At 37.4% G+C, this 12179-nt stretch overlaps 1 protein-coding gene across 3 annotated transcripts in view; it reads right to left on the reverse strand.

Moving 5' to 3' along the window:
- LOC121869644 (patatin-like phospholipase domain-containing protein 6) overlaps positions 1–5981 on the reverse strand; it is a 52455-nt gene extending 46474 nt beyond the window's left edge. For all 3 annotated transcript variants that reach the window (XM_042371170.1, XM_042371169.1, XM_042371167.1), the window contains exons 1-3: positions 5848–5981; positions 3655–3775; positions 2206–2300 (exon numbers count right to left, since the gene is read on the reverse strand). In XM_042371170.1, the coding sequence (XP_042227104.1) occupies positions 2206–2300; positions 3655–3775; positions 5848–5916 (285 nt within the window). In that variant the 5' untranslated portion in view covers positions 5917–5981. The remainder of the gene's footprint in view (positions 1–2205; positions 2301–3654; positions 3776–5847) is intronic.
- Between the last annotated feature and the right edge of the window lie 6198 nt (positions 5982–12179).

A 12179-nucleotide genomic window follows, 5' to 3' on the forward strand; every position in this document is an offset into this window, starting at 1 on the left:
GCATGTGGCTGAAAAAAAGCCAGAGATAATGTCAACCCCTGAATATCCTACAAATTAAAAAGCAAACAATCTTATAGTATACAGAAAATGAGTGTCCCAAAGGCCTTGCGAAAGTGAGAAAAACCAAGAAAAAATCGCCCCCGACCATCCTTTCAAGCACAGTGCCAGATAAGACAAGATTAAGCAAGTGCTAAAACACACACAGTAAGTATAACCCAAATACAGATAAGCAGCAAAGAAAAATGCAGTGCACACACACACACAGTAACAAGGCCAACAATAGATTCGGAATTCACAGAGGAGATAATATTAATAGTTTACGTAATTAAAACACAATATATAACTCCTCCATCTCTTCCTCATCCTCCATACTCTCTCCTCACACACTTCAAAAGCTTCCAGTCATAAACAAACACACTCATGTAAAGAGAGAGAATTATAAAAAACACTGAGGAAGTGACCTTTGAAACTCCTCTTAATCACGTTTTTTTTACTAAATACTGTACCTAAGACACCAAAAGTTCTAAAAAAAAAAAAAATAAAAAAAAATAAAATGCCTAAGAACAGTAGTATTTGAAGAGGAGGTTATGAAGGTTACGTAGCTCATGTTGGTTGTCATGAGTTATTATATTTGATCCAACTATACAGTTTAAGGTGTTTTCTTTCCCTTGCTAATACTGTACTGTACTACGGTGGGACGTGTATGATATATATGGACACAAAGTAGTACCTTCAGCTGTATATTGTTATATTACTCTTATTAATTATGTATAGTAAAGTATTACAGAACATGTATTAATTCTATGTAATATTCTATTTATTGTGCATCATATTATGTATATAAATTATCACATTTATACTTTATGTATTCAGCTTGTGAATGCTGGCATCTGTATAGGCCAGCGCGTAGTAATACATAGATAGATGTAGAAGTAGTTGAGACCGAGTCCTGGTGGCGTGCCCACAGGCTTCCTGCGTCCTACTGTATTATCTCCCGTACGAGAATAGAACCTACTTTTAAAGACAACAAGTGTTTGTATATACCCTCAGTAGTATAGAACATTCTTTGGGTATCTGGCAATACGCTAGAGGACGTACCATTAGGACAAGTGTGTGTGGCATGTACTGTACAACTTCATGGGGAAATTATTGAAAGTAAACAGAGATGCTTATCTGCGTGTATTTCCTCGCATCAAAATCTTCATCAATAATTGCTGGTACAGTACAGTACAGTACAAGGTATTCTCAAAATTCTTTTCTTTGCCATTATTATTAAACAACTAAAATCTTAGGACAAACATTATTTCCCAAAACTGAAGCAAACCTGGATGAGCCATTGTTACCAAACTGAAGTCTTAAGAAATGTTGTGCTGGTGATTCACAGTCCCTCGTGTTCTGATGCAATACTCCCTCAGTAAACACTCACTGCAGCCACGACACAAAGCCATGGTCCTCAAAGGGTTAAGAGTGTACTCAATGTAGATAGTTAGGAAAGACAATACTGTACACATACAATGGCAATTTCAACTGTGCATTAAAATAATATAATCAAGTACAGTACAGTACAGTACCCCTGTACCAGTACTGTACATGCTAACTAGTCTTGATCTTAGATAATGACATTTTTCAGAGCTAGTATTGTAACAAATGACAACACTTGGTATTCTGTAGTAAGGCCAGGAGAAGGCAGAGACTGGGATGGATGAATGTAATTAAACCTCTCACTTTAGGTTTTTAAGTTTCCGTGACCACAACAAAAGTCATATGGGACCATTCAGGTGCGGTCTGGGCATCTATGTTCTGCAGCCAATTTATCCCATTAGAATTTTTTTAGTTTTATGCATAATTTACACACCAATGGCTTCATTATTGCTTTGGCTTTAATAAGATAAGAAAAAGACTATTTTTTCACTCCTTTAAAGAATATATACGTGTACCTGTATCCAGTGGATGAACTTTGGACAAAGTTTTGTGCTGATACAATTACCGTAAAATACATTTCTCAAGTACAGTACAATACATTGTAATCTCCCCAACAAATACCAAACTCATATAAGAGACTCACAAAATCCCACCAACTACTTACTCATACGCAAATTAACTCGAATACTGAGCAAAACCCAAACATACAGACAAATTACCACCTTCAAGCAACACACAACAGAGACAATACAGTGGTACATAAGTTTGTCGTGTGTGAATTACCTTACGGAGCATCTTGCAGCCATAGAAGTAAATTTTGTCACGTTTTCGGAACCGTGGCCGAGTTCCGACCCCGACAAAGTCCTTGACATCATCAACTGTGGAATTGAAAAAAAAAGAATACATTAATAATATAATTTGTCAAAGTATACATAACAAAATAAAATAAAACCTACTAACCTACATTTCAATACAGTGTTATGACAGTCGCCATCTATAGGCTAAGTTAAAAAGTGGCGAGGACTGCCAAGAGTCACCACACTGGACTGTCTTAATGCTTCGACTCATTCATTCGAGGTTGGCGTTAACCACCCGAGAACAGCCAGTCAGATTGTGGACGGTATGGTTGACGGCTGTGGGTCTCACCTTCTCCTACGTAGTGATGAGTTCATTGTATTGTGTGAATTGTCTTTACTTATTTTATTAGTGTTCCTGCTCCGGTCAGGTTAAGTACTGTACAGTATATTGTAATTGATTTAATTGTAGGTTTAATAGTGTTGTTTTGTCAATGGCTAAATGCTCAAACTGAACAAACTTCCTATTTAGTTATTTTGTCATTATTGTTTCTTATATACATTGAAAATAGTTTATATTAATTATATCGTTTTTCACTTGGTTTTGCTTCACCGATATCTGAGATTAAACAGTCTTTGAAAACGTTACATAGTAAACACTTGTACTCATCGAGAACCCAACAGAAGGAAGAGTTAACGTAACAACGGTACAGTAATATATATTTCCATACATACATAACAAATATAAACTGTAAAACCTAGAAGATGTACAGTTACCACACTTAATAATTACTACTTTATCATCTCTAGGGATATGGTATATAATGATCCATCGCATTTACAAAATAAACTGCACAGGTGTTCATCATGACCAAATTCTTTACGATTCAAAAATCACGAGACACTTGAATAATAATAAAATGCTTCAATACAAACAAAACAGGAAGGTTAAGGAATCAAGAAAAATATGATAGGCAAATTTTCCATATGATTTTTACTGTAGGGAGGAGAATGATTCGTAAATATAGTCTCGTACACAAAGATCATGGCAGAAATAAGAGGACATGTTTTTAATCCTTTGATGACCTAATCCCTTGAGTATGATGACTTAATCCAGAGTATGATGACTTAAACCTTGAGTATGATGAATTAATCCTGAGTATGATGACTTAAACCTTGAGTATGATGACTTAATCCTGAATATGATAACTTAACCCTTGAGTTCATTGTGTAAATCCCTTTAATATGTTGACTTCAAACCTTTAATTATACTGAAATATCATCGTACTCAGGGGGTTAATAAGCATCTGATTAAACAAAGAAAATACAACAAAGTAAATGTTTATACACACATGTACACAAAAGACAGAATGAACACTATTACAGCACTAAAATAATTCGTGTGTTAAAAAAATTAAGTCTCATAGCATTAATTTACCCTTGTTCTTCAGCTCTCGTTTAATTTCATCTGTTATAGCCTTGGGGGATGAGACACAGAGTCGGAACACCACCAGCACGAGGAGCCCAAGCAGAAGACATGTTATCAGAGGGAATGCAATCTGTGGATGGAGAAACAATGATTTAATGGTGTCTATATTTTACTGTCCACACACTCTAAAGTACAGTACTGGCAAATAAAAATTACCTTGTACTGTAGTAACATTGTACCGCATAACAACAGAATTTAGCCAAAGCAGTTTAAAGCAAAGGTTCTTTTCAAAAAAGTTATTTATTTTTCCGACTAAAACAAGCTAGTTTAATTTATTTTATTGGTCAAATATTATTGAATATATTTGTATCTATTACTTCTCGAGTTTAATGCCAACATAACATTGTGGAGGTACAGTATTCCTAGTTATACCATAAGCTCTGACTTTGTCTACATTTCCACTGGACTTCAGCATGTTGGCTAGACTACTATTTCATTTTATAGGCTTAATGTCTGTTAACCCAGCTGGAAGTCCTCTCCTTTGTGAGCATATTCACCAAACTCTCACAGTCCCAACCTGGCTAATTCCTTGGTAGTACCACTCCACATTCACTGATAATTTACCAAAATTCGAGAGTGCCAACAGACACATCCAACTGCATCACACCACAAGCAAGGTTCATATGTCTATCCAACCTATATTTGAAACTTCCCAATGAATCCGAGTTGACGATGATGATCAGTAACTTGTTCCACTGGCCTACAACTCGACCTCTGATCAAATATTTTTGCAAAACATTCTTAAATCTTAATTCGTCAAATATAAAACCATTGCTAACTGTTCACTCCAGGTATGACGGTTTAAGTACCTTTGTTATATCACCATTATTTAAACCCATCTTCTATTTATAAACTTCGATCATATCCCTTACTCCATTTCTCAAGAGAAGGCAGATTTGGTTCACTCTTACAACCACAGCTTTTTCAGGGTTTTGATGAGTTACCAAAGAGCCAAAGGCACGGCTCTGCCTCCCGATTCCTCCTAAATATATACGTAATTGACGGTAAATTTTCTTTTGTTGGCACTATACGAAATCAAAATTGAATTATGTTTCTCCGATGGTTTTTGGTGTGTTATAAGCGAATTTTACCTTCATTTCTGGTGCAAATCAATAATTTCTGAGATAAGGCCCCCTCCCTCCCCTCTCAGAATCTAGAGGTTTGCTATAAAATCAAGGTAAAAAGTGTTCAAAACACATCGAAGACCACGGGAAAACAGTGTTGAATCTAACCTAGCCGGGGAGCTCCACAGTCATTCCAGGTTCTGGGTGTGTACCGCCATGCACGAACATACAAAATAAAATGTTAAATATCTCGCTTATACATAATTTGCACCAGAAATGCCATTGAAGAAAAGTATCTTAGAATTGTCAAAACTACTGATTGCAACCATAAAATTCCCGAGATTCGTTTAATGGCAACAAGAGAAATAATACCAAATTGACTTTTCAGTTTCAACACTGGATTCACTCACATAATAAATACAAAGTGGCTCTGTGGTCATAATATAGCAGCTACCTCGCCCACCAGCTATATGGCCATAATATAAAATCACTAGGTTAGGTTAGGTTAGGTTAGGTTAGGTTAGAAAAGTTTCAATCATCAAAATACTCATAATTGTAATGCAAAATACTGAATGCAATGTATTCAATTCTTTAAAAAACATCTCACTACCATGCAGCCTGTGGGTTAGGTAGCCACAATATTATGGCCATGGGGTCACTTCAAAATAAATATTCTTTAAGTAATAAATCTTTAACTTACCCCAAATTAATATAAATTCTACCAATAAACCACCAAACTGATCAAGGCAGACCAGACTCTATTCGTCAGACAGCAGTTCATATCTAAATACACTAAGGTTCTTTGTAAGTTACAACACAAGAACCTGCCCACACTCACCTGTCCATCTACTTCACTAATTACAATAACAAAACTAACCCCTCCTGTGTTATATTATTTAGAAAACGGTTATGGAAGGTCATTTATTTACTGTACATCTGGTAGTAGAGTAAGTTTATGTGGGGGTAGACGAGGCCAAGTTACCTCAGTCCCACACACACCAACACAGGCTGACAATGGATCCAATATTGACTTAATTTACGGAGAGGAGCGGATGTATTAGCGTGTGTAGGTACTTACGGGGTACTGTAGGAAACAATGACGAACGTAGTAGTTTGAAAAATTTGCTAGATCAAGGAGAGACTCCATGTTGCCATGATTACGTCGCTGAGTGATGACACCAGTCCTCTCCCAGACAGCCACCCACAACAAGGTGCACTGTTCGTGTCTTTGGCCACGTCTTCCTTCATCACATTAAACCTTTCCCCTACACCAAGAAAACAGCACATTTATATAATATCAAATGCTGAAATATGTCTACTCATATATTTTATAATTCATTAATATTATTTAGGTCTATTATTAAAAATCACCAGAGAATCGAAGTCAGGTAGTGTGTTAGGACATTGGGTCATGCACCCATTGAGGGTGAGGGGACAAACTTCACTACTGCTTGGGTCATAGCCATTTTTGGGCGCCCGCTGCTTTAAAACCAGATTAAAATAGATCACCTGCTTTATTTGCAAAGAAAACAGAGCAAGGGTACACCGACTTTCATGTACGATGATAGTACTACGCATGTGAGTAAAGAGAAAGTGTTGGCAGGAGCGAGGGACACTAAATTTAAGTGAACTTAAAGTAAACAATATAACATAACACTTACTGGGTCATCCGTGATAGATTACTCTTTTCAATGCATATTATGGTTCACATGTAGTATAGGTGTGATATACACCAACGAGAGAGAGAATGGGATGCAAATAAAGGAATGATATCAGATGCCAGATCTTATTACATAATGCCGTAAACTATTGTATATAAAATTAAAATACATTAGCCTATACTGTATCAACATTTACTCTATTTTCTTTAGAGAAAACTAAGTAATTACCCACAACATTTACCCACTTGATAGCAATTAAAACATAAAAGTACACATTTAGGATATGACCTTACGTAATTACTGATAACAATAATTGCCAATGAATACAAGACTACATCCACAGACAACAAAAACTTTACTTTGTACACACAGTTTAACCAGTTAGTCTATGTACACATCTACCCACCACTACTTTGTACACACAGTTTAACCAGTTACAGTCTATGTGTACATGTATCCACCACTACTTTATATACACAGTTTAACCAGTTAGTCTATGTACACATCTACCCACCGCTATTTTGTACACACAGTTTAACCAGTTACAGTCTATGTGTACATGTATCCACCACTACTTTATATACACAGTTTAACCAGTTACAGTCTATGTGCACATCTACCCACCACTACTTTGTGCACACAGTTTAACCAGTTACAGTCTATGTACACATTTACCCACCACTACTTTGTGCACACAGTTTAACCAGTTACAGTCTATGTGTACATCTACTATCACGCAAATATAATTTCAATTTTTCAATTTCAATTGTTTATTCCTTGATAGAGGAAGCGGGGTCCTAGTGTTGTCACTAGGTACCCCTGTACAATGACACCAGAAGCATCTGGCAAGTGTGACAAGTATATACAGTATACAGTATAAATATTATAAAGGGGCTTACTAAAGCCTAAGAAAGGAAGGATATTCCTTTAACACATAATCAATGTTATTTACATAACATCTGGCCAGTATGGGGAGGATCATCGTGTCTCCGTCAGGGGGTCGTGGTCCAGCAGGCGTCACGGAAGCGTTGTGTGTGGGGACATCTTAGGAGGTAGTGGTTAAGGGTGCGGCTGTCGGGTCTTCTGCATAATGCACAAGAGCGTTGCTCAGGGGATGCGGGGATACCAATCTCCCAAGCAAAGTCATACCCAATGATGATACGGGCAGCAATCACGTCCCCTTTCCGGGACCCTTTCCTAGACACACGAGAGGAGGCTTTAATGGCTTTAAATTAGATAAATTCCGATTCAGAAAGGATATAGGCAAGCACTGGTTTGGTAATAGAGTTGTGGATATGTGGAATAGGCTACCGAGTGCTATAGTAGGATCGGGGACGCTAGGGAGCTTCAAGACGAAGTTGGATAGGCACATGGAAGTGCTGGGATGGGTGTGAAAGAGATCTGCCCTGTATGGGCCAGTCGGCCTCCTGCAGTATCCCACTTTCTTATGTTCTTATACCTGATTCCAACATGGGACGGAATCCACACAGTTATCACATTCCTGTTCATTGATTTCAAAGCACTTTGAGAGTCACAGAATATCACCCCACCTCCATTCGCTCGTTTGTTCTTTATTACTTCCAATAAAGCTCACCAAGGTTTTATTTTAGAGTAATAAGATAAATTTGAATATAATTGATATACGTCATTATTCTAACATCAACAACGATTTATACGATAGAGAATTAAAAATAAATAAATTTTGGCGATATGGCAACATGTATGGGCAGCTGACAGTCACAACCAGAGTTGCCAACTTAGCGACTTTGTAGCTAGATCTAGAGCTTTTTGTTTTTTTCTAGCGACATTTTAGAGCGATTTGCGACTTGTCGCAAATCTAGAGATATCCACAGAAATCTAGCGACTTTCTGGATACTTTTGGACTGTCCATGAAAACTCAGTTTTCCTAATTTCGAGCCATAATATATAGCAACGGGGTTACAGGGACAATACATTTGAACGGGTTGAACTCATAAAACAACTTGGTCAACTCTTACCTGACAACATTCGTGTGCTGCAGTCTATTTCTTTTCTGAGTGCCGATGAATGCTTGAAGCCTATTAAATCAGATATACTTGGTTTGACACACTTATGTAGTGGCTACTCTCCCCTACAACTCCCAACTGAGCTCCGGCCGCACTCCGACCAGCCAATCAGCGTACAGCCAGCTACGCCGAGAGACTAGGTCTATGCAGAGGACGTAGGGGTACGATCGCCGACCTAGTCTCGACCATCAACCTCCAGTTCAGGATCAGAGCGTTTCACACCTTACGCTTGAGCCGCTGTGATTGGTCCGCTCGCTACGCGCAGCCCAGATCCTGATCCTGGTAAATTGTATAAATACGGCTACGCCTGAACGAAGAAGACCTCTCAACAAGACCTCCTGCTGGACCCGGAACTTTGAAGACCGCCCTCTCCCTTGTGCCATTGTTGGCCATCTTCCCGGACCGGACCACCCACGACTGTCATCGCCCACAACAACTCACGAGCGTTCTTGGTTTATCGAGCATTAGCTTGCCCTCCCCACTGGTGGTGTGAGTGACCCACACTCCAGCTGGAGAGCAGTTATAGCGCGATATTCCCGGCGTGGTTTGAGCTCTTTTCCTTCTACTACCATTTTTCCTTTTTCGCTCTGGCCTAGGGACCTGCACCCTCAAAAGTGTATTCGTCCTGCGGTCCCCCCTGTAACTGTTCACCTCCCTCCCAGGAGATTGTGAACACGAAAGGGGGTCGGAGCAAAACCCATCCTCATCCTTCCCTAGGTGCGATATTCTCCCGAAGAATGGACGGACGGATCTCTCTACCAACCTTCAACCACAACGTAGAGGACTGGTTAGTTCATGTCGAAGCAGCTCTCATCGGCTCTACAGCTACAGACGAGCAGAAGTACGGCGCCCTGCTCTGCTCCTTGCCCACTGAAGTCGCCACACAAGTCTCACAGATCATCTCCAACCCTCCAGAGAACAACAAATTCGCCACTCTGCGGAATGCCTTAAGAACACATTACCAACGGACCCGCTCCGATATCCTGCAGAACCAATCTTCCATCTCCTGGGAAACTCAACTCCGGGACATCTCTGGGAAGAGATGTGCAGGGTGAACTCGGTACACAGACAGACTTCCTGACTCTATCCTGCGCCAGCTTCACGCACAAAAGCTACCCACAGAAGTAAGCAACATCCTGTCCGCAGTAGATTACTCTACGACACCTGAGCTATATGCAACTGCGGCGACAGAATTTTCAACCAGTGCACTTCTGCACCTTGCTGCCTCGGCGTTAAACTAACGTTAAATGGCGTTTAATTAAGGATGATTAAACTAACGTTAAAAATTAATAGCTAATGGCGTTAACTCGTTATTGGCGTTTAATTAACGTTAAATTGATTAGTGTAACGTTTGGAGTTAGAAAGTTAAATAGCGTTAAAGTGCAAAGTTAATTGAAGCTAAAGTAGCGATAAATGTGGTTTATTACGTTAAGTGGGATTAAACTAAAGTTAAATGGCGTTTAATTGAGTTAATGGCGTTAAACTAGTTAAAGGGTTAAACAGGTTAAATGGCGTTAAACTAAAGATAAATGGGTTTAATTGGCGTTAATGGAGTTAAACTAACGTTATGTAGTTAAATTAACGTTAAATGGTTATATGTAGTTAATAGTTAAATGTGGTTAAACTAACGTTATATGGCGTTAAAATTAACGTTAAATGAGTTAAACTTTCGTTAATGGCGTTAAACTTCTTGATAAATGGCGTTAATTAAGGTTAGATGGCGTTAAACTAGCGTTAAGTGGGTTAAACTGTTAATGGTTTTAAACTAAAGTTAATGATTTATATATGTAGCGTTTAGTATTTAAATGGCGTTAAATAACGTTAAATGGCGTTTAATTAATGTTAATTGTAGGTGCAAACTATGTTAAATGGCGTTAAATGGTGTTAAGTGGCGTTAAACTTAAAGTTAATTGTCGTTTATTAAAGTTAATGGCGTTAAACTAATATTGTTAAATAGTAGTAAGCTAACGTTAAATGCCGTTAAATAGATTAAATGGCGTTTAGTAATGGGTTTGATATCGTTAAACTTATGTTATTGGCGTTAAACTAACGTTAAATGGCGTTTAGTGGTTAAATGCGTTAAACTTATGTTATGGTTTATTAGTTAAATGGGTTTATTAGGTTAAATAGTTAGAGGGGTTTAAGTGTGGTTAGATAACGTTAAATGCGTTAAGCAATAACTTAGTGCTTCTAAGTTAAATGGCGTTAAACTCGTTAAATGGCGTTAAGCTTTGGTTATGGCGTTTAATTAGCGTTAATGGCGTTAAACTAAAGTTAAATGGCGTTAATAACGTTATGGCGTTATGTAACGTTAAATGGCGTTAAACCTTAATGGTAAATGGCGTTTAATTAGCGTTGATATTAAAGTTATAGTATGTTAATGGGTTAAACTAACGTTAAATGGCGTTTTTAAGGTTTGCGTTAAATTAATGTTTGGCGTTAAGCCTAACGTTATGGCGTTAAGCTATGTTAAATGGCGTTTGTTAAATGGCGTTTTAGTGGGTTAAATAAAGTTTAATAACGTTAAATGGCGTTAAACTAATGGTAAATGGCGTTGAAATGTCGTTAAATAGCGTTATGCTGTCGTTAAATGGCGTTAAGCTAACGTTAAATGGCGTTTAAATAACGTTAAATGGCGTTAAATTATAACGTTAAATAGCGTTAAATTAGCGTTAAATGGCGTTTTATTAAGGTTAAATGGCGTTAAACTAACGTTAAGTGGCGTTAACTAACGTTAAGTGGCGTTATATAACGTTAAATATGAATTAAGCTAACGTTAAATAGCGTTATTTAGTTAAATGGCGTTAAAGTAACGTTTAGCGTTAATATCGCGTTAAATGGCGTTAAACTTCGTTAAATGGCGTTAAACTGTCGTTAAATGGCGTTATATTAACGTTAATGTTGATTAACGTTAAATGAATTAAACTTAACGTTAAATGAGTAGCTAAGGTGGGGTTTGATGTTAAGTTATAAACTTTTAAATTGGCGTTAAGCTCGTTGATGGGTTTAATTAAGTTCATTGCATTTGATAATGTGATATGTAACGTTAAATGGCGTTAAACTATTGTTAAATGGCGTTAAGCTAACGTTAAATGTTGTTAATTGAGTTAAATCGTTATACTAATGTTAAATGGCGTTAATGCGTTATTGGCGTTTGGTAAGGTTTGACGTTTATGTTAATTGGTTGCTAGCGTTAAATGGCGTTAAGCTAAGTTATATGGCGTAAAGGTTAATGGCGTTAAACTAACGTTAAATGTTGTTATATTTGAAGTTAAATAGTTAAACTAACGTTAAATGGCGTTAATCGTTATATGGATTTAAATTAGTTAAATGGGTTATATAAACGTTAAATGGGTTAACTTAACGTTAAATGGCGTTATGGGTTAATGGCGTTAAGCCTTCGTTATTGGCGTTAATGCGTTAATGTAGTTAAACTAACGTTAAATGTCGTTATACTAACGTTAAATGGCGTTGAAGTAACGTTATGGGTTAGACTATCTTTAAATGGCGTTAGACTTGCGTTAAATGGCGTTAAACCTCGTTAATGGCGTTAATTAACGTTAAATGTATTAAGCTAAGGTTAAATATCGTTAAACAATGTTAAATGGCGTTATAAAGTTAATGGCGTTTAGTAGGATTAATTGATGTTAAACTAACGTTAAATGGCTATATTATTTACTTTAATGTTAAATGGCGTTTAATTG

Source organism: Homarus americanus, unplaced genomic scaffold (assembly GCF_018991925.1).
Source record: "Homarus americanus isolate GMGI-L3 unplaced genomic scaffold, GMGI_Hamer_2.0 scaffold23578, whole genome shotgun sequence".
Lineage (NCBI taxonomy): Eukaryota > Metazoa > Arthropoda > Malacostraca > Decapoda > Nephropidae > Homarus > Homarus americanus.